At 43.6% G+C, this 23,836-nt stretch overlaps 1 protein-coding gene across 2 annotated transcripts in view; it reads right to left on the bottom strand.

Annotated features, from left to right (window-relative positions):
- Positions 1-12,701: 12,701 nt before the first annotated feature.
- The window catches only part of LOC123119970 (protein transport protein Sec24-like CEF), a 33,234-nt gene continuing 22,099 nt past the window's right edge, over positions 12,702-23,836 (bottom strand). For both annotated transcript variants that reach the window (XM_044539958.1, XM_044539957.1), the window contains 17 exons: positions 22,224-22,304; positions 21,522-21,599; positions 21,303-21,395; positions 21,025-21,079; positions 20,404-20,480; positions 20,190-20,261; positions 20,011-20,094; positions 19,338-19,457; positions 19,165-19,233; positions 18,504-18,581; positions 14,290-14,428; positions 13,980-14,144; positions 13,731-13,876; positions 13,467-13,646; positions 13,174-13,262; positions 13,061-13,092; positions 12,702-12,982 (listed from right to left, as the gene is read on the bottom strand). In XM_044539958.1, the coding sequence (XP_044395893.1) occupies positions 12,876-12,982; positions 13,061-13,092; positions 13,174-13,262; positions 13,467-13,646; positions 13,731-13,876; positions 13,980-14,144; positions 14,290-14,428; positions 18,504-18,581; positions 19,165-19,233; positions 19,338-19,457; positions 20,011-20,094; positions 20,190-20,261; positions 20,404-20,480; positions 21,025-21,079; positions 21,303-21,395; positions 21,522-21,599; positions 22,224-22,304 (1,665 nt within the window). In that variant the 3' untranslated portion in view covers positions 12,702-12,875. The remainder of the gene's footprint in view (positions 12,983-13,060; positions 13,093-13,173; positions 13,263-13,466; positions 13,647-13,730; positions 13,877-13,979; positions 14,145-14,289; positions 14,429-18,503; positions 18,582-19,164; positions 19,234-19,337; positions 19,458-20,010; positions 20,095-20,189; positions 20,262-20,403; positions 20,481-21,024; positions 21,080-21,302; positions 21,396-21,521; positions 21,600-22,223; positions 22,305-23,836) is intronic.

The raw sequence follows: 23,836 nt of genomic DNA, 5'->3' as shown, positions 1-23,836 counted from the left end.
CAAAACAATTGCACACGCGGAATACTCAGGTTAAACTTGACGAGCCTAGCATATAACAGATATGACCTCGGAACACTGAGACCGAAAGGTCGAGCGTGAATCATATAGTAGATATGATCAACATAGTGATGTTCACCATTGAAACTACTCCATCTCACGTGATGATCGGACATGGTTTAGTTGATATGGATCACGTGATCACTTAGAAGATTAGAGGGATGTCTATCTAAATGGGAGTTCTTAAGTAATATGATTAATTGAGCTTAAATTTATCATGAGGTTAGTCCTGGTAGTATTAGCATATCTATGTTGTAGATCAATAGCTCGCGTTTTGCTCCCCTGTTTTATTTTGATATGTTCCTAGAGAAAACTAAGTTGAAAGATGTTAGTAGCAATGATGCGGACTTGGTCCGTGATCTGAGGATTAACCTCATTGCTGCACAGAAGTATTATGTCCTTGATGCACCGCTAGGTGACAGACCTATTGCAGGAGGAGATGCAGACGTTATGAACGTTTGACAAAAGCTCGGTATGATGACTACTTGATAGTTTAGTGCACCATGCCTTACGGCTTAGAACCGGGACTTCAAAAATGTTTTGAACGCCACAGAGCATATAAGATGTTCTAAGAGTTGAAATTGGTATTTCATACTCATGCCCGTGTCGAGAGGTATGAGACCTCTGACAGTACTTTGCCTACAAGATGGAGGAGAATTGCTCAGCTAGTGAGCATGTGCTCAGAATGTCTGAGTACTACAATCACTTGAATCAAGTGGGAGTTAATCTTCCAGATAAGATAGTGATTGACAGAGTTCTCTAGTCACTATCACCAAGTTACTAGAACTTCGTGATGAACTATAATATGCAAGGGATAACGGAAATGATTCCCAAGCTCTTCGTGATGCTGAAATCGACGAAGGTAGAAATCAAGAAAAACATCAAGTGTTGATGGTTGACAAGACCACTAGTTTCAAGAAAAGGGCAAAGGGAAGAAGGGGAACTTCAAGAAGAACGGCAAGCGAGTTGCTGCTCAAGTGAAGAAGCCCAAGTCTGGACCTAAGCCTGAGACTGAGTGCTTCTACTGCAAAGGAACTGGTCACTGGAAGCGGAACTGCCCCAAGTATTTGGCGGATAAGAAGGATGGCAAAGTGAACAAAGGTATATTTGATATACATGTTATTGATGTGTACTTTACTAGTGTTTATAGCAACCCCTCAGTATTTGATACTAGTTCAGTTGCTAAGATTAGTAACTCGAAACGGGAGTTGCAGAATAAACAGAGACTAGTTAAGGGTGAAGTGACGATGTGTGTTGGAAGTGGTTCCAAGATTGATATGATCATCATCGCAGACTCCCTATACTTTCGGGATTAGTATTGAACCTAAATAAGTGTTATTTGGTGTTTGCGTTGAGCATGAATATGATTTGATCATGTTTATTGCAATACGGTTATTCATTTAAGTTAGAGAACAATTGTTGTTCTGTTTACATGAATAAAAACCTTCTATGGTCATACACACCAACGAAAATGGTTTGTTGGATCTCGATCGTAGTGATACACATATTCATAATATTGAAGCCAAAAGATGCAAAGTTAATAATGATAGTGCAACTTATTTGTGGCACTGCCGTTTAGGTCATATTGGTGTAAAGCGCATGAAGAAACTCCATGCTGATGGGATTTTGGAATCACTTGATTATGAATCACTTGATGCTTGCGGACCATGCCTTATGGGCAAGATGACTAAAACTCCGTTCTCCGGAACAATGGAGCAAGCAACTGGCTTATTGGAAATAATACATACTGATGTATGCGATCCGATGAGTGTTGAGGCTCGCGGCGGGTATCGTTATTTTCTGACCTTCACAGATGATTTGAGCAGATATGGGTATATCTACTTGATGAAACATAAGTCTGAAACATTTGAAAAGTTCAAAGAATTTCAGAGTGAAGTGAAAATCATCGTGACAAGAAAATAAAGTTTCTACGATCTGATCGTGGAGACAAATATTTGAGTTACGAATTTGGTCTTCAATTAAAACAATGTGGAATAGTTTCACAAATTCGTGCCACCTGGAACACCACAGCATAATGGTGTGTCCGAACGTCATAACCGTACTTTATTGGATATAGTGCAATCTATGATGTCTCTTACCGATTTACCACTATCGTTCTGGGGTTATGCATTAGAGACAGCTGCATTCACATTAAATAGGGCACTGTCTAATCCGTTGAGACGACACCGTATGAACTATGGTTTGGCAAGAAACCTAAGCTGTCGTTTCTTAAAGTTTGGGGTTGCGATGCTTATGTGAAAAAGTTTCATCCTGATAAGCTCAAACCCAAATCGGAAAAGTGCGTCTTCATAGGATACCCAAAAGTTACTGTTGGGTACACCTTCTATCACAGATCCGAAGGCAAGATATTCGTTGCTAAGAATGGATCCTTTCTAGAGAAGGAGTTTCTCTCGAAAGAAGTGAGTGGGAGGAAAGTAGAACTTGATGAGGTAACTGTACCTGCTCCCTTATTGGAAAGTAGTTCATCACAGAAATCTGTTCCTGTGACTCCTACACCAATTAGTGAGGAAGCTAATGATGATGATCATGTAACTTCAGATCAAGTTACTACCGAACCTCGTAGGTCAACCAGAGTGAGATCCGCACCAGAGTGGTACGGTAATCCTGTTCTGGAGGTCATGTTACTAGACCATGACGAACCTACGAACTATGAGGAAGCGATGGTGAGCCCAGATTCCGCAAAATGGCTTGAGGCCATGAAATCTGAGATGGGATCCATGTATGAGAACAAAGTATGGACTTTGATTGACTTGCCCAAATGATCGGCGAGCCATTGAGATTAAATGGATCTTCAAGAGGAAGACGGACGCTGATAGTAGTGTTACTATCTACAAAGCTAGAATTGTCGCAAAAGGTTTTCGACAAGTTCAAGGTGTTGACTACGATGAGAGTTTCTCACTCGTATCTATGCTTAAGTCTGTCCGAATCATGTTAGCAATTGCCGCATTTTATGAAATCTGGCAAATGGATAAACAAAACTGCATTCCTTAATGGATTTATTAAAGAAGAGTTGTATATGATGCAACCAGAAGGTTTTGTCGATCCTAAAGGTGTTAACAAAATGTGCAAGCTCCAGCGATCCATCTATGGACTGGTGCAAGCATCTCGGAGTTGGAATATACGCTTTGATGAGTTGATCAAAGCATATAGTTTTATACAGACTTGCGGTGAAGCCTGTATTTACAAGAAAGTGAGTGGGAGCACTACAACATTTCTGATAAGTATATGTGAATGACATATTGTTGATCGGAAATAATGTAGAATTATTCTGCAAAGCATAAAGGAGTGTTTGAAAGGAGTTTTTCAAAGAAAGACCTCGGTGAAGCTGCTTACATATTGAGCATCAAGATCTATAGAGATAGATCAAAACGCTTGATAAGTTTTTTCAATGAGTACATACCTTGACAAGATTTTGAAGTAGTTCAAAATGGAACAGTCAAAGAAAGAGTTCTTGCCTGTGTTACAAGGTGTGAAATTGAGTAAGACTCAAAGCCCGACCACGGCAGAAGATAGAAAGAGAATGAAAGTCATTCCCTATGCCTCAGCCATAGGTTCTATAAAGTATGCCATGCTATGTACCAGATCTATTGTATACCCTACACTGATTTTGGCAAGGGAGTACAATAGTGATCTAGGAGTAGATCACTGGACAGCGGTCAAAATTATCCTTAGTGGAATAAGGATATGTTTCTCGATTATGGAGGTGACAAAAGGTTCGTCGTAAAAGGGTTACGTCGATACAAGTTTTGGCACTGATCCAGATGACTCTAAGTCTTCATCTGGATACATATTGAAAGTGGGAGCAATTAGCTAAAGTAGCTCCGTGCAGAGCATTGTAGACATAGAAATTTGCAAAATACATACGGATCTGAATATGGCAGACCCGTTGACTAAACTTCTCTCACAAGCAAAACATGATCACACCTTAGTACTCTTTGGGTGTTAATCACATAGCGATGTGAACTAGATTATTGACTCTAGTAAACCCTTTGGGTGTTGGTCACATGACGATGTGAACTATGGGTGTTAATCACATGGTGATGTGAACTATTGATGTTAAATCACATGGCGATGTGATCTAGATTATTGACTCTAGTGCAAGTGGGAGACTGAAGGAAATATGCCCTAGAGGCAATAATAAAGTTATTATTTATTTCCTTATTTCATGATAAATGTTTATTATTCATGCTAGAATTGTATTAACCGGAAACATAATACTTGTGTGAATACATAGACAAACAGAGTGTCACTAGTATGCCTCTACTTGACTAGCTCGTTGATCAAAGATGGTTATGTTTCCTAGCCATAGACATGAGTTGTCATTTGATTAACGGGATCACATCATTAGGAGAATGATGTGATTGACTTGACCCATTCCGTTAGCTTAGCACTCGATCGTTTAGTATGTTGCTATTGCTTTCTTCATGACTTATACATGTTCCTATGACTATGAGATTATGCAACTCCCGTTTACCGGAGGAACACTTTGTGTGCTACCAAACGTCACAACGTAACTGGGTGATTATAAAGGTGCTCTACAGGTGTCTCCAAAGGTACTTGTTGGGTTGGCGTATTTCGAGATTAGGACTTGTCACTCCGATTGTCGGAGAGGTATCTCTGGGCCCACTCGGTAATGCACATCACTTAAGCCTTGCAAGCATTGCAACTAATGAGTTAGTTGCGGGATGATGTATTACGGAACGAGTAAAGAGACTTGCCAGTAATGAGATTGAACTAGGTATTGAGATACCGACGATCAAATCTTGGGCAAGTAACATACTGATGACAAAGGGAACAACGTATGTTGTTATGCGGTTTGACCGATAAAGATCTTCGTAGAATATGTGGGAGCCAATATGAGCATCCAGGTTCCGCTATTGGTTATTTACCGGAGACGTGTCTCAGTCATGTCTACATAGTTCTCGAACCCGTAGGGTCCGCACGCTTAAAGTTTCGATGACAGTTATATTATGAGTTTATATGTTTTGATGTACCGAAGGTAGTTCGGAGTCCCGGATGTGATCATGGACATGACGAGGAGTCTCGAAATGGTCGAGACATGAAGATTGATATATTGGACGACTATATTCGGACACCAGAATGGTTCCGGGGGTTATCGGATATATACCGGAGTACCGGGGGTTACCGGAACCCCCCCCCCCCCCCGGGGGGGGGGGGTTAATGGGCCTACATGGGCCTTAGTGGAGAAGAGGAGGGGCGGCCATGGCAGGCCACGCGCCTCCTCCTCCTCTAGTCCGAATTGGACAAGGAGGGGGGCGGCGCCCCCCTTTCCTTCCTCTCTCCCTCCTCCTTCCCCCCTTCTCCTAATCCAACAAGGAAGGGAGGGAGTCCTACTCCCAGTGGGAATAGGACTCATCCTGGCGCGCCTCCTCCTGGCCGGCCGCCTCTCCCCCCTTGCTCCTTTATATACGGGGGCAGGGGGCACCCCATAGACACAACAATTGATCATTGATCTTTTAGCCGTGTGCGGTGCCCTTCTCCACCATAGTCCACCTCGATAATATCGTAGCGGTGCTTAGGCGAAGCCCTGAGTCGGTAGAACATCATCATCGTCACCACGCCGTCGTGCTGACAAAACTCTCCCTCAACACTCGGCTGGATCGGAGTTCGAGGGACGTCATCGAGCTGAACGTGTGCTGAACTCGGAGGTGCCGTACGTTCGGTACTTATTCGGTCGGATCGTGAAGACGTACGACTACATCAACCGCGTTGTGCTAACGCTTCCGCTTTCGGTCTACGAGGGTACGTGGACACACTCTCCCCTCTCGTTGCTATGCATCACCATGATCCTGTGTGTGCGTAGGAAATTTTTTGAAATTACTACGTTACCCAACAAGGATAGCCTCATATCATTGGATAATAATATATAGCGTTGAGCACCATGTTTAAGTAGAGATTATAGCAGGTAAAAGAGAGGTTACACCACTGCATATAGGGGGAGAGAGTTGGTGATGCGGGGGCAAAGTTGTTGGTGTAGATCGTCGTCACGATGATGGCTCCAGTGGTGTTCCGGCGCCACCGGGAGAGAGGGGGAGAGAGCCCCCCTCCTGCTTCTTCTTCTTCTTACTTGACCTCCCCCCTAAATGGGAGGAGGGTTTCCCCTCTGGTCCATGGCCTCCATGGCGACGGAGGGGCGGGAGCCCCTCCGAGATTGGATCTCTCTCCCTGTTTCTCTTCTGTTCCATGTTCATGTTTTCTCGCCTTTCACCCTTTCTTAAATTCCCGGAGATCCGTAACTCTGATTGGGCTGAAATTTTAACACGATTTTTATCCGGATATAAGCTTCCTTGCGGCCGATGGACACCTCGAACCGACCTACGGGGTGGCCACAAGCTTGCCAGGCGCGCCCAGGGTAGGGGCCACGCGCCTTGAGCTTGTGGGCCCCTCGGGCATCGTTTCGCGTTGATTCTGCTTCCCCAAAATCACATATATTCCAAAATAATTCTCCGTAAATTTTTATCGCGTTTGGACTTCGTTTGGCATGGATATTCTGTGAAACAAAAAACATGCAACAAACAGGGACTGGCACTGGGCACTGGATCAATATGTTAGTCCCAAAAATGATATAAAATGTTGCCAAAAGTATATGAAATTTGTAGAATATTGGCATGAAACAATCAAAAATTACAGATACGACGGAGACGTATCACGCCTTGCCGGTTGTGTCACAGCTCTGAGTAGGTTTATTTCAAGGTCTGCTGAGCGCGCCCTGCCTTTCTTCAAGATATTGAAAAAGGAGGGTCCAGTAAAATGAACTCCGAAAGTGGAGGCTGCGCTGCATGACCTGAAAAAGTACATGTCTTCTGCGTCAACTCTAGTTGCGCCTAAACCACAAGAACCATTGCTGCTATACTTGGCGACGACAAATCAAGTGGTCAGTGCTACACTTGTTGCGTAGAGGGAAGCCAACGATGAGGAAACAACAGCGGCAGAGCCATCCTTTGACAAAATAGCATCTTCCCCGGCAAGGCTAGATATCGGGAAGGAAAAGGTGGTGCAAGGGAAGATAACTGAGGGGCAAGTTACATCGAAGAAGAGAATGGTGCAGCGGCCAGTATACTTTGTTAGGTCTCTACTGCATGGGGACTAGGTCAAGGTATTCAGGCGTGCGAAACTTGCTTTTTGGCCTACTCATGGCCTCGAGAAGTTCCGCCATTATTTTCAAGCACATGAGATCATGGTGGTTACTCGCTTTCCATTGCAGCGTATCCTAAGGAATCCAGAGGCAACCAGCAAAATAGTAGAGTGGGCATTGGAAGTGTCAAGCTTTGCGCTCAAGTTTGAAAGTACATCAACTATTCAGAGTAGAGCATTGGCTGAACTCATCTCAGTATGGACGCCAACACCAGACGACGTGATCCTGGAATCAGCCCTCCCCGGCAGGGAAACCCAAGGGAATTGGATCATGTACTTTGACGGTGCTTTCTCACTGCAAGGCGCTGGTGTCGGGGTGCTACTTGTCGCACCCATCGGAGAGCACCTCAAGTACGTGGTTCAAATGCATTTCCCCCGTGAGGAAGCTACCAACAATACTGCTGAGTGTGAGGGGTTGTTTGCCGCCTCAGAATTGCGGTAGAGTTGGGGATCAAAACGTTGATCGTCCGCGAGGATTCGCAACTTATGGTAAAGCAAGTAAACAAAGATTACCAGAGCTCGTTGATGGAAGCGTACGTGAATGAAGTGAGGAAATTAGAAGAACACTTTGATGGCCTGCAAACAGAGCACGTCCCTCGTGCAGAAAACAACATTGCTGACCAGTTGTCAAAGTGTGTTTCCCAAAAGCTACCTGTGGAACCAGGGACTTTTGCACTCCACTTAACTTGACCCACGGTTACCCCATCAACGAGAGCCAAAAAGAGGAGGAAGATAAGTACCGGCAACTACTTTCCAGCAGAGCTCCCAGAAGCCGCTGGCAAAGCAGCTACCGGGAATGTTGATACGCCTGCCAGTGAGCAGCGGTCTCAAGCAAAATCCCAGATTCTTGCCAATGAGACCAGCGCTCCCGTGGCCGAAGAGATGCCTTCAGTCCTCGTCGTCGAGCCCCAAGCTCCGACATGGGCACAACAGATAGTCCAGTTTCTCCAAACAGGAGAACTTCCCGAAGAGCAAGAGCAAGCAGAGAAAGTAGCCCGTCAATAGGGTCCCAACCACCATTATATAGGCCCTAAGGGCAGAATAGTAGAGTGGGCATTGGAGAGGCAACCCGCAGAATAGTTGAGCAGCCAGTAGTCGCGGAAACCAAAACCCCCCATGGATTTGGGCTGGGTAATTTGTTCCCAAGCTTTCCAATAGGTCTTGCGCTTGCCCTTCTCCGAGCCCCACAAATAATTTCTAACCATCCTCGTAAGATCATCAAGTGTCCATATCAATCAACAATAATTCTTGCCAAATGAAAAGTTCCAACGGTTCACTCACTAATCCTAGTATTGGTTACATGCGCGCACATCTCAGTGTAATCCAACAATATCTACGCAGGGTCTGGTTTTTGTGCTAGTGACAAGTTGAGTTAGTTCCAATGGTGTAGCTGCTAAAGGAGCAGACTTGAGTTCGACGATGTAGCGATCAATTCTTTGATCCCGATAATAGTTTTTTTTTAGTTGTTGATCCCGATCACGAGAAAAGTGGATCGAGAAAACTGATCGCAATTGATGACGAGAAAACCAAAAACCGATAGGGCCTAAAAAATCAGGGATTGACATACAAGAAAAGCGGACCACACATGCGGATCTGGAGATCGGCAATGCAGTGGTAGTTTTGTCAAAATACTTTGGTGTGCCAGTTAACTTTCTCGTAATACTTAATACTATATGTGTATCTCCAACGTTATACATCAAACTGTCCGCAAATGTCCGGACCATATGGTCCGGGCGCTTTTCCCTCAACATCGTGCCTTAAATGTTCACGGATCGGTCCGCATGCCCAAATTCCCGCAAACTGAAAGCAAAGCTAGGGGAGATTTGTGGACGTCCGAGCCTCTACCACCGCCTCTGACACGTACGGACCACACAAAACCATCCCTCTTGGTCCGCTCCAGCTATCACATCGCATTCATGTTGTTCCAAAGCGGACTAACCGGTCACTGGCGCATGCCAGCTGAACAACGCGACATTCACACTGGTGCGGCTATTGAGGTGCCTGCTCCGGCCCGCCGCTCGCACCACGTGCGCTCGCTCTCCGTGTCGCGTTAATAATCGAGCACATAGCGGACGTGGTCGGACGGGGCAACGGGATGGCTTCCAACCGCATTCACCGTCCGTCCAAACTATTTGGCATGCACATCGGCGCGGAAAATGAGAAGTCGTCCCTGGCCTGCCCGGCGCATTCAAGTCGACACTTTGCCTGTCGGGGCGCCCGCTATTTTCGCCGGCCACGGCACAAACCCGCAACACCTTTGAGCCCCATCACCCTCCATCCGACCTCCATCGGCGCAACACCTCTTCCCTTCAATCTTCAGACCAATGGTCGGGACCAACCATGGGTGGTGGAAGATCCTCTCGCCGCGGCGTTGCCATGAAGTCATGAAGGTGGACATGGAGAACATGGAGGAGCAGCAGGCACCTACGTCGGCTGCAGAGTTCACCCTGCAGTAGGCAGAGGCGCACTACAATGACATCATGATGAAGGCGTAGTCGGAGGAGCAGGCGGCGACGCCGGCCTCTACGTTCCAGATGCTGCAGGAGGAGTGTTGAGGATATAACTCCGAGGTATGACCCGCCCAGGAGGGGCCGGGTCACACCATTGGCGACTTAAGGTGAGAAGGCCTAGGAAGTCTGAAGTTCCAAGACCCGGAGGTGACTCAAGGCCTGAAGGTGTGAACCGCCATATGTTGACTTGCTTTGTAAGGCAAGTTTAGTTAGAAACCGAGCCGGTCACGTTTGTGTGAGCCGATCGGGGCTCTGTAAGCCGCCGGGCATCAACCTGTATATAAAGGGGTGACCCGGCGACGGGTTAAGGCAAGAGACAACCAATCGAGAGCTAGGTCAAGCAAATTCGCTCCCTTGTACTCGAAACTCAAGCAATACAACTAGAACCAGAAAGTAGGCTTTTACCTCGTTGAGGGGGCCGAACCTGGAAAACTCCTTGTGTTCTTTTTCCCGTTCAACCCCTTTAAGCTAACATAGTTGCGATGGCTTCACACCTAAGTCCTTTCTCTTTTTTTTTGAAAGGAACACGATGCATTCCATTAAGTACAAGGGCTCGACAAGTCGCCAGCAACAGCATCATTTACAAGGTCTGGATACTGGCCGAGCCAAATCTCGCATTTGCCCACTTCTAATTTAGCACCATACGCAGCTAAACAATGTGCAACTAAATTACAAGTCCGAGGACAAGATACAACAGTTACATCACTGAAACCCACTCTCAGTTGAAACTTAATATCTTTGAAGATAGCTCCTAATGCAAAAAGGTCGTAGTCTTCATTGCTCACCGCTATCTTCAGTTGCACGGAGTCAGTTTCCACAATCACTCGGTGGCAACCCATCTGGATGGCTGTGTTAACAGCATGCAACATTGCCAACGCCTCCGAATGAAGGGCATCCGAGACTTGCTCCAAATTCCCTGCTCCAGCTGCTATTACCGTACCAAAATTGTTCCTGATAACAAAGCCCCAACCTCCAGAATTTGATTCCTTCAGGAAGGCACCATCAGTGTTGATTTTCAAGATTTCCGGTGGAGGTCTGGACCATCTTTCCTTCTGCTGATGTTCATGTATTCTCCCTTCACTCTTTACCTTCGAAAACTGCATACAAAGATAGTCAATAGAATGACAGATTTCATCAGAAGGTTTGATTTCATTTCCCGCATTTGCATTATTCCTCTCACACCACCAACACCAAAGGAGCAGGCATGATTTAATTTTTTTCTTCGTCATTGAGGTTCAAAATTTCCTCCATACAGCTCAATGCATCAGTACAGTTCAGAATTTGTAATCTGACATGCTCCAACTGAGCTTTCCTCCAGACTTCCTTAACCCTCTTACATTTAATGAAGCAATGCCCACCATCCTCATTCAAACGAGAACACATAGGGCATCGAGTATCAACATGCATACCTCTATGCTGGAGCTTCATGCGCAGCGGTAAGGTATTTGTAGCCATGCACTGGGTCGGGAAGGGCCAAATCAACAACTCCATGCCGGGTCAGAACGACCACAAGACCTGACCTTCCACCTCGATCATCGGCAGCATACTCCGATGTGGAGTAGGACGTGAGACACAGACCCATGCCCACATCCAACAAAGAGCAAGACATGAGACACGGACGTGCCAACTACCAGCCCAGATTTAGACTGGGTCGATTAAACCCTTAACTTTTGCTATCTAAAATAATCTCGATATTAATAAAAAGAAGTGATGCCCTCTTCTATTTGATGCAGCAGATAGATGGCCACCTAAATGCCGCGTCCTACTTTTATTTGATGCGCCAGGTTAGATGCAGCGGTTAGATGGTCACCTCACCTAAATTTGTCCCCGGACACTCTAGACTTGTCGGCCGACATTTGGTGTGTCCATTTTGAGATGGCCACCTCCCCAAAAGCTGTCCCCGAACAGACATGTCCACAAACATTTGATATGTCCATTTTAATGCATAGCATTGGAGATGCCTTAAGTTGACTGAACGCAAATTACCAACGGAGCACATTATCAACATGTGATAATTATAGTTATGCACATACAACATTATCCATTTCTGTCGCCACATGCCAGACACAAAAGGGCAGATAAATATAGTTTCAGAGTTTAAATAGATAATTTACCTTGCCAAACTCATTCTTGTATACAAAACACAAACGGAAAAACTAACGTCCACACGTGTGGGCGTTTGCACATCGCCCACACGCCTCCATCACCACTCATTTTGCCACGTATGAACAGATGACATCAGCAGAATTTTTTTGGTTTTCGGCTTAAAAATGGTTTATCTTCTAATTAAAAAAAGAATTAAAAATCCGTTACCATTAAATCCGTCTCGACAAGATATTCAAAACTAGACTCCATGTTGATATGTTTCGACGAAAAAAAAATTGCTCAAAAGTTGCCATGATGTTTACACTGTAGTTGCCATAGTGCTTAAACTAAAGTTGCCATATGGCAATTTTAGTTTGTAGATCATGGTAATTTTAGTTATTTTATGATGGCAATTTTAGTACTTTGACCATGAAAATATTTTTTTATATGAACCATGGCAATTTTAAGTGCATGTATCATGACAATTTTAGTTTATGATGCATGGCAAATCTAATTTCTTAATTCCCAATTTTATAATGTCAAATTTACTTTTAAATGTAGAAGAAAATAGCTGAAACATATCAATGTAATCATCATGGCAATTCATGTGCAATAGACACGGCAACTTTTAACCAAAAAAAATTCATCGAAATATATTGATATGAGATCTAGTTTCGAAGGATTTAATGGTGAAACAGATCTTCAATCGGATTTTTCATTTAAGAGATAAAACATTTTAAAAACAGAAAATCCAAAAAGATTTTCATATGCAGGCATGCAGTGACATGGCGTAGTCTGTGTGTTATAAGGTGTGTGGGCGGGTTTGAGTCCCACCACACATGTGGGCATTAGCGCTGTCCAACACAAAAAATATACCACCTACACCAAAACTGACTTTGTAAAATCAAAGACTAGAATCCTTACAAATCTGCTATAGCTGTGTTTTACAAAGAAAAACGTTGTTTCCTTTTTGTATATCCACATGCAGAAATCAATTCCTTCTTGATTTCTACCAACCAAAACATCACAACAATGAAGCAGGTCATGTCAGGTCATCTTGCTCTGGATTTGCCTGTGAACATGTACAAGGAACTCTACATAAGAAAGGCCACCGGGTGCTTTGTCCTCAACCAACAGGGAACGGAAGAAATCTCCTGCGGATACAGAAACAAGTGTCAGGAGTAATAAGAAGATATGAGGTAACAGAGGGAGAAAACAGTGAGAAGACTAACCAGATGGGTCGCCCTTTTGGCATAGTCTCAGTCTGCAAAACAGTTTGAACATGTTAAGCAGTTGAGTTAAGTAGCAAGCAATTACAGCGTAGTTGAGAAATCACAGATAGTACCTTAGGTAGGAGCATCTCTGTCGCCTTATTTCATTCACAACTTCATTTACTTTTCTGGACAATACATTATCAAATTGCTCCAATACCAACTGAAAGGAGTTAACAATTATCAACCACATCCGCATATTCTTTTACTCCCTCCGTCCCAAAATATAAGAACGTTTTTGACACTACACTTAGTGTCAAAAACGTTCTTATATTTTGGGACGGAGGGAGTAATAAACATCCAGGCTATGATTTGCATACAAAAACCCATCACATAACACAAGACAGATAATGGGTACAAGACTAACCAGATTTGGTGCACCAGCCAAAGATGAGAAACCAAATATTTGCTCGAGGGTGGCAGGGTTCACCGCATTTCTGACATGAATAAAACCATCCTCGCCATTTTCCAATAAATAAATCCCATTATCCTGTATATTCTCACTATTAAGAGTAAGGGGATTTGGAATAAGGGGATCTTCATCATCCTGTACAGAAGTTAAACATAGCTAAAATAATCGGTACCAATTCCTAGGAGTTAAATAAAGTGAAGACCAATTAGCTGCAAATACCCTTGATGTAAGATCATGGAGAGCAATCATCCTAGGGAACACCAATGGAACAGCTAATGACACAGAAACTGAAGAGACAATAGAGACCCAATAGGACCGATCGTCTAATCTCCCATCATTCCTCAGTCCTATGCTTTTAGTTAAGGCTGAGAAATCAAATAAAATCAATTAGTGAGGTTAAAGATATGCTCACAACTCATCAGTGCATTACAACAATATAATAGCAATACTAGATGGAAGAAATCATACCCAGAGTATACAAAGGCAGAAGTTTTAAAGCCTCCGGAAGAATTAACTGTCCAGAAGAACTTACAGATGCACAATATTGTCGGTAGGACTGGAGAATATTGATGCATGTACTTGTTACTTGGTCCCTAACTTGGGATAGGGAACTTGATGGAATGCCATTTGCAGCTAGGTCGGTATGACAAAGTAAGTCAGCATACTAAAGCATCTTGCATGATACTAATAATGTAAAATAACTGATTCACTCAAAAAAAAATTGCTCTCTAGCTAGGTTTATTGAGATAAAATTTATTGCAATGAGCAGCTGGCTTACCTTGCTTAACAACATACGTAAACTGTGCTTCCAGATCAGCACATCGGAAAAGGTTGCTGAGCATGCTTGTGCATGGAAGTGAAATATTTATAACTCGTATCCTTCTTTGCCCATATACCGTGGTGTAAAGAAGTGCACACTGAATATGCAACACAAGTCCCATGTCAGCAATGTTTATATAGTTTCGACGGAAAAAAAGTACAGTGTTTATATAGTACTTCACAGAACATGAGTGATAACTTGGCAAGTGATTCATAGAACACGACTCATTAGAAGGACTCGGACAGAGAAAAATAGACTTTGTTGAGTTCAAGACTGAGGAAGATTTTGCCTTTTTGGACATACATGAATTGGCATAAGAATTTACGAGTGAGCATCACTGCCACAGAACTTAAGGGCACCTCAGTGCGGACACATTTTGCCATCCAACGTGGTACTCGTACAAAAAAAAAGGGGGGGGGGGGGGGGGGCTTTGCAGTAGTCCGGACCACCGCCACATAGGACTCCGACACCCCCAGCCACTAAAGTCCCCATGCCGGTCCGCTTTTCTGCCACTCACCCCTTGCTTTGCATCTGCACCCTCCTCGCCTGCGCCGCCGCCCAAGCATCCTTGGACATCTGCAGGCCCCACCAACGCGCCTGCCCGCCTTGGACTACGCCGCCGTCCACCCAAGATCCCTTCGCCCCCCTGTCGACGACATCCATAGCGGACACCATGCCCGGCAGGTGTTCGCTCAAATGCCAGAGCTTTTTTATTTAACTTTTTGTTGATTCCTAGAGTAATTCGATGGCGGGGTACTTGGTGATCGAGGATGAGTTGTTGTGTGATACGTGGTTGGTCATATCTGCGGACTTTGTAGGCAAGAACTCAAGGGGCTCGATCTTTTGGCAGCGCGTGCATGCTTCGTTTCATGAGCAAAAGAATTTCGCGCTTACGGCATGCACGTTATCCATGAACGCAATGTTAAGTCGGTATCCCATCGATGGTACACCATCTGCAACTCCATCACGAAGTATTGTGGTGCGATTCACCAAGTAGAGACAGTGTGGCCATGGGACTTGTCAACCATGGAGATCTTAAGTTTTGCTCCTTGTTGCTCTACATGTTGGTTAATTCATTCATTAACTCAATGTTGCTCTACACATTGTATAGCCTGCACGCGCTGGCGTGATGTACTACAGGACCGAGGGCAGGCCATTCACGCACATACATTGTTGGATGAAGCTCAAGGGGCTGTATGTGTGGGACAACATATGCCGATTCTGACTCAAAAAACGTTGAATTCGGTATCAATGAATTCGAAGAACTTGTTGAACATCCGGTTATCTCAAATGTAATATTTACATTCAAACTATTATTCTACTAGAGATATTTGCATGTTATTTATGGATGAATTGTGCTATTTTCTATAATTAGGACCAGTCCGCGAACAAATAGTATGTCCGTTTCAGGGGACGATGTTGGAGATGCCCTAAGAACATACGATTTTGTTGCTAACTGCATAGCTAACTGCATAAGATGTATACTGCAATCCGTGCATGAGGGCACTAGCGGACCTCTCCAGTGGGCAGGGTATGGCAGCTGCCACACCTTACTTCTGGGCAAAAAAATTTATATACATATGCATCTATCGATTGGTACTTGAATGAATTGCTTGTCTCGTTCGACCGCACCCAGCCTGGCCTGATGGGCCGACGCGACGCATCCGGCTGTTGGGCACTTGGGCCAGTAACAACCGGTCGAGATCGATCCAACGCCCACGCACACGAGACACGATGCCCAGCCGCGACGCAACCCTAAGCAGCTAGCGCGGCGGCGGCGGCTGGCTAGGTCGTGAGGACGAGGAGGGCCGCGGGCAACCGACGACGGGGCAGCCGTCGGCCGGACGGCGGCGGCGGCTAGCTGGGGGCTTAGAGGGTGGCGGCAGCAGCAAGCGGCGGCTCCAGCGGGCGACGGCAGTTGGGGATTTTCCTGGTAATCTCCTAGGGTCCGAAACTCTGAACCACTCCTCTGCTCTGAACTATTTGCAGCCACTGCCACTTTGTCTATACAATTATATTTTTCATTCATGCTAGTGTACGCACAAGTTTTTGTTTTTAGATGATTATACGTACAAGCTAATAAGATGCCCAACGGGCGCAGTTCTGTGACTTCTCTCCATAAGATGGAAAAGAAGAGGTAAGGACCACCAAATGCAAAGGAAAGAGGAGGAAGAGGTATATTTATCATGTCCGCTTGGTAAAATTAAGGAAGATGTGTTACCTTGAGTGATAGATCTTCAAAAGTATTGCTCTTGCAAAAATTAGGGAGATTTTCATAAGGAGGGTAGGGCACTGCCATTGTCTGGGTCTTCTAGACGCCATTATAAGCTTAATTATCGGTATGTTTTAGGTTGTTTTCCTATTGAAACATGTCTACATTTTCATTGTATTTGGTTATTCGTTTGCAGTGTGCACTGTTAGTGTGTATTGACTCATTTGATTCGCATCAAAAAAATTCTTAGTGAGACTTCGCCCCACCTTAAATTTTTTCCGTGGTCCGCCTCTGCATGAGGGCCATAACCAATAAACTGTCGGGACTAAGGGCAATTCCAATGAGGTTCACCAAAACGGACACGTCCGGACGTGTCCGCGGACAGCGGATAGGGTCCATCCAACCCTATATATCAAATGTCCGCCTCTTATCCAAAAAAAAAAATAGAATACATGTCCGCCATGCAGCCTCACTTCGAATCACTGATCGATAGCAATTCAAACATACATTTCAATCCTAGTAAAAGCGCCGGATGTTCAGCAAGTTTATAAAATTCATCGATCCCAAATTTAACCATACTTTCGAAAGCGGCCTTGATCTCAAGCTTTCTGTCCTCCATCTTGAACCTCTCCATCGACACTGTTGTTCACCAAGATGTTGTGCCCCTTGAGCTTCATCCAACAATGCATCAATATGAAGGGCTTGCACTCCGTCCTTTGGTACAATGCGGTTCTACGGCAGCACGTACGGGCTATACGATAACGTGATAATCAAGTTGCAACATTGAGTGAATCAGTGAATTGACCAACACGTAGATAACAAGCAGCAACACATTGATGTGCCCCGTGGCCACCTTCTTTCACTTGTGCAATCGCACCGCAATACTTCATGACGACATTTGAAATTGTGTACCACCGTTGGAGTGGTGACTTCAGATTGCGATCATGGATCACATCAAATTGTAGGGCCGGCAGTGCTTGTGCTCATGGAACCAAGAATGCACATGTTGCCAAAATATCATGTCCTTTTGCTTCATGCCTACAAACCGCGCACTTGTGGCAACCACTCGTCACACAACAATGCATCCTCCCTCACCGAGTACCCCGCCATCGTGCTTGCTTCATTTTAAACAAGGAGAAAGTCAAAAAAAAAATCTCAATGGCATTTGGCCGAACACTTGTCGGGCATGGTGTCCGCCATGGAAGGTGTCGACAGGGGGCGGATGTTACCTGGGTTGCGGCCGGATCCAGGGTGCAACGGCGGTGAAGTACAAGGTGCCTGGGTGGAGCAGCAAAGGTCTGGCTAGAACTGGGCAGCAGCCGGAGTGGTAGAGGCGGTGGCGGTCTTAGTGGGTGCAGATACAAAGCAAGGGGGAGGGACTGGGTGGGTAAAAAGGGCTCCGGGAGAGGGTTTTGGGTGGGCCAGGTGTGTCGGGGACACGGTTGGTGTCCGGACACCCCAAACCTCCCACAAGTTTGTTTCCAGTTTGGGGGAAATCGACCGTCTAGACCGGTTCGCAGATGTTTGATGCACGGGGTTGGACGGTAAAAAGTGTCCTGACTGCATTGTCCGAACGTTTAGGGGCATTTTGATGCACGGCATTGGAGTTGCCCTAATATCACACTTAAAGAACGGATTTCACCACATATTCAAAAATAGATGAGTTTACCAAGTTTAGATACAAACCATTTGCCAGCAAAATTTCTACAGTTACTGTTAGGCTTCTATGCAGCATAGTGGGCAAGTTAGGCCACCGATGAGTGATCAGCCATAGCTGGTTCGCTCAGCAGATTTCATGATGCATGAGACTGACTTTCAGAACCCCACCAAAATTGGAGTTTGTTATGGATGATACACGTCAAAGTTTGGGCATGTGCATATTGTTGGTACTTCAAAATAAAACAAGTAGGCTCTAGTACGCTAAAGTTAAAACTGATCTCAAATACGTAATGTACATTACCTGAAAACCACATTCTGAATTCTCCTGAAACTTATCATCATGCTTAAAGGAAACCATTATGGTTTTGTCAGAGTCAATCTGCGGCAGAAAAGCCATAAATTTAATAGGTTAGATTCTGCCACAATTGACAGAAATAAGACCGTGAAACAGCAGATGAATGCAGTAGCATAAAATTTTAAAACTGTTATCAGGCATAAAATTTTGAAACAGCAGATTATTATGGTTACCTTGACCTGTTAAGCTTTTATATCTATACATTTCGAATTGTAGCAATAAATGCCATGATTCTGGTCAATATTATACACCGTTTTGGGTCAGCGATTTCTTGTAACTGGTTGGTTACCACATTGAAATGGAGAAGGCCATGGATACGCATAATCCAATGAACATAAATTTTCCCGACAAAAAACCTTGCTTTGCGTAAGATTAACCAATGTTTGATATAATTTCTGTATAAACCATGTTACACTGCAAGTAACAATATGGTACTGCATACTATGTTATATCACCAGCTGACAGTTTTAGAAGCCAAGGTGCATGTTCTACCATTAACAGGGAACAAAACTGAGTTCAACATAACAAAGCTTGTGTTGACAACAGAAATATGCAAGAGAGCTTGATGCAACCAACAATTATACAGGAAGCAATCTTAATTACTGACCGCAGGCAAATCAATATCAGTAGGGACGCGCTTGCAGAAATTGCCAGAATAGTCTTGAACTTGAAGCCCCTTGTACACATGGAAAAGGAAACAAAATAATAAGGTACTATAGGACATGGAATGAAAACGGGAGGGGGGGAAGGGGGGGGGGGGGGTGGTGGACAGAACCTCACCTGACTGCACCTGACACGCATGACAGCCTCAAGTCCCTGGGGTCTAGTGATATTCCATCTGAGATCGTTGAAGAGTTTGGCTGGGTCAGAAAGAGCAGAAAATGGGAAATAGTAGTAAACCTGCATAAGAAAAGAAAATTTTCAAATCAAACAGCAAAAGGAAAAAAAAAAAGCAGACATAACAGATAAGATGGAACTGGAAACTCTAAGAAAACTGAAGACAATCAGCTACCTCAAAGTTTAGAACCTTATGCATTCAGTGAGTAAAACGATAAAGGGAACTAGATGCTTAGTGTTTATTATTTATGTAATAATATGGTGGAAACTGCTGCAGGCCAATGGTGTGTGTTTCCAATCTGTAAGCATATTACAGTGATTTAAAAAGAAACAAACATCACAAGCGCAAATACTAAACTGATACTGGAACTTGAAATGTTGACAAGTGTTTGTCAAAACAGTAGTGTGCATGAAGACAATAAAAAGCTGATCACAATTCTATAATAGATTAGTTATGCCTGCACTGCAATGAATTTAATAAAACATTTTTTTCTATCTGGCAATAATCTTATCCAAAACTAGTTTTAGCTCCTAGCAGTAAAATCCTACGAATTACAAATATCAAATGATAAATATTCTTTCAGCCATCTAACCTAACTATTGAAGAGAGGCATACCCGGCCACCAGTGGTACTGGGAACAACTGATATCGAAGCAACATCTGTGTATGACTGTGTGGTAAGGAACACATCTACACAAACCTGAAAAAATTAAGAGCAAAATATCATCATGGTTAGTCTTATTAGAATAATGAAAATAAAAAATACTGAAAGAAGCAGAAACAAATGTTGCTCACTTGATACTCAGCAAATTCTAGTGCCATTGTTTTGAGTGTCTTATCAACAGGCTGCAGGAGCTTATGTGCTTCCTGGAAATCGCACATAAAATATTACAACGCATCAACTACAGAAAAGAAGAACAACAAGACACAATACTCATGTGAAATGGATTGGCAAATGTAACTTTGTGTTTCATGTAGGTATGCAAAATAACAAGGAAATAAATCATACCTTATCTCCACTCGAAATATTTGATCTACCTTCAGTTTCCCTTGCAGATAATGAACCAGTCCCAACTGATGGCAGCACTGCAAGTGCAAGCAATGCACTGTTATGACCTTTTTTTTCTCTGATGAGACAGTGATGCTGATGACTTCTAATCTAAAGCACTAAAAATAACTAATATATTATGTCATTGTTAAAGACGGGTTCATCACTCACTCAGCTACAAGCAGACAAGCAGTTCTCCAGAATAGGAATGCTACTTCCAGATTTTATACAACAGAAATTTACCAACCCAGTACAATTATAAATGCAATAATGTACTCCCTCAAAAAGAATATGAACGATAATTTGGGAGATCATGTCTAATGATAAGACTTGCATGCAGCAATGTACTCAAATCTAAGTATTATAATTTGGGAGATCATGTATGATGATATTTTAAGACTTGCATGCAAAGTTTATTACATTTTCTCTTCAGCATTTATGACTAAACAAACACTGCCATCAATTTATCTCTCATTTATTCCCAACACATTAATGCCATGGATGGCATGGTCATTTCCCTCTAGATTCTTGGTTTCAAGACTTCCAAATTAGTGGACGCGGTAATAGAGAAGGACAAAATACCCGACTGAAACACAAGCAACTTTCCACCAGTGGGCTTCATTGCTAGGAAACCTGCCTGCAAACAACATAAAAAAGAGTATCAACACAAACAAAAATATGGAAATATGTAAACATCTGTGATATGGCTCGATCCAAATTAACAAGGGGCTGTAGATTAAGGATTTGCAATGTAACTGTATAAATTGAAGTACTGCAGACAGTAGAGAAGCATCTAATTCATTCATATGTTGCAACAGAAGGATAATGCAGAAGGACAAAAATATTATGAAAACAAGTACCTTCATAGCTGCTCCAAACGCTGAATCAGCAACCCTATTGTTTTCAAACATGCTCGGGATGCTCTCCAGTAGTTGCTCCAAACTATCACGGCACTGAAGCCTCGAAAAAGAAGGTATTTAGAGGTTTTTCGTGTACAGAGAGATTTCTTATTTCTATTGAAGCTTCTACAACTAGTAATCTACTAACAAAAAGCAACTGCCATTCGTGCCAATATAAACCTCGGAAACTGGAAGAATTAAGTCCATCTGAAGTGGAGTATACACATCTTGGATGTCAGGAACAATGAGCATCAAAGGCTGCAAAGGACAAAAATGTCAAAGGTACAATTTTAGAACATTTAACATCTACCCACCAGCCAACACTCAACAATATTGTCAAAATACGTTCGTCAGAAGCAGCAACGACTGTTGAGCAGAAGTGAATACTAAAGTAGTAACGTCTTATCCACCGCACTCTACTCAATTTAAAGCAATAATATTCTAAAATTTTCAAGTTTTTTTGTTTCTTCTGTCACTGATTGATTAAAAAAATTGGAGGTGGGGTGTGGACTGCATTGACAAAATTCTTTTGAATCTTTTTCTCATTGTTTTGACATCTGAACTTAAGTGATTCGCATGATTGACATTGGCTGTTGGTAGGCAACCCTACGACTGGGCCAAATTTGAAGAGATTCAATACTCAAAAGTCGAAATATTAGCAGGAAACTTAAGAAATATGATAGAAGGCGTGATATTGCAAAAAAAAATATTACGTAAGATGGGGATGTTTATATCAAATGCAGATTATAGACAATTCTGCTTCTTCCTTTGCCAGGTCATAAAGATCAGCTGCTATGATATTTTGAGCTTTTACTAGTTGAAATACCAAAGGGGCAATGCATAAAATGCTTAGCATTGCTAGCAAACTTTTCCAGAACATACCTGTTGTTGAGCACGTTTCAGACTATAGAAGTGAATAGTAGAATCGAATGTCGCAATCCCAACCATCGTTCGGGGACCTTCCTAGAAAAGAGAATGAAATGTCAGGGGACTAAGTGTGGGGACTCCAAGTAGTCCGATATCATTATGTTCTATTCTTTTGCATCAGCAAAATAAAGAAAACTAACCAGGAACAAAACACCAAGTTTGTCAAACATAGTGATTCAGCTAAAAATAGTTTTGCCGCGTGCACTCTGGTTTCAAATCTTTTATGGAGTAACTATATATATCATGGTTAGATCCCGTTCTGGTACCCGGCCAAAATCCCACTCTCTCTATACTAGCGGCACCTTTGCCCTTGCTCTGTTCTATGGTGTGTCCTTGGTTTTGTGGCCACCAAATTAGCTGCTTGCTAGGCTTTCTCATATGCATGTGTGTAGGGTTGTAGCTGATGCTTAGGCTGCTGATCCTTAGGGCATGGGGTACTGCCTGGAGTTTGAGGGTTAACATTGTGGGGCCAGCTGAACTATCTCCCTTGCTACTTTCCCTAGGTTGGTAGTTTATACATTGTAAGTACGTGAAACTATGATCCTTTCCTCGCAACTATTCACAAAATAATGTCATTTTAAAGAAACCGGGCCGACACATGTATTGAGCCAGTAACGAACATCCCAATCCAAATAGCAAACCAGAGTGCAATTGATAAATATGATATATGTGGCTTGCATAAAATGCCTAATATCAGCATTAAACGTTTCCAAGACCTCATGACTGTGCGAGAAGTGATGTCTAGAACAGGGTTGAAAGAACCAGATAGGGTTGGAGCTAATCTTGTTATGACTTGGAAAAGGAAGAAGATGCAAGACATCTCTAGTATGACGGTGGGAGTAGTCAAAAGAAATTTGACTGCCAGTTGTCTTAGTAAGGAAGAGCCGCAGCAAGTAGTAGTAACAGCAAAGTTGGGATTGACCTTTAACTGCATTCATAGTAGTACTCTTAAGAGGGCTAGGTCGGTCTTAAAAGGGGCTCAGTCAGTTTGAGTTAGTCCTATAAAAGGACGTGTACCCCATGTATGTAAAATAAGCATCGGTTGCTAAGAAAGGGAAAAGGGCATCGGTTGCCCAGAACAAGAAGTCTCTTGTGTGTGTGTCCACCAAGAGAGAAGAGAGGTTCAGGCCAATATTTAGCATCAGAGCTTTGGTTATTGCAGGCCATGGGTAAAACTGAACCGTCCTGGTGAGGGCAAGAGCCGTTCCTGTCCAGTATCCAAGGCTGACTGACACCAACTACACTTTTGGTCCATGAAGATAAAGTTCACCATGCACTCACATTGTGTGTGGACGGTGATTGAGGGCAATGCACCGGTCGACGAGGACACAAATCAGGGCACCCTCACCGCAGCCTCTCAATGCTTGCCGGATGCCATGATGATGGCAATTGCAGAGAAGGAGGCTGCAAAGGAAGCCTGGGAGGCAATCAAGCAAATGCGCATTTGTGAGGACCACGTAAAGAAGGTGACAAACAAACGGTGAAGCGGCAGTTTGACCGCATGATTGTGGAGGACTCGGAGAGCATCGTGGGGTTCTCCCACAAACTCACCTCCATGGTGGGGGAGA

Source organism: Triticum aestivum, chromosome 5D, assembly GCF_018294505.1.
Source record: "Triticum aestivum cultivar Chinese Spring chromosome 5D, IWGSC CS RefSeq v2.1, whole genome shotgun sequence".
NCBI classification, from domain to species: Eukaryota; Viridiplantae; Streptophyta; class Magnoliopsida; order Poales; family Poaceae; genus Triticum; species Triticum aestivum.
This window is presented reverse-complemented; position numbering and strand designations above follow the sequence as displayed.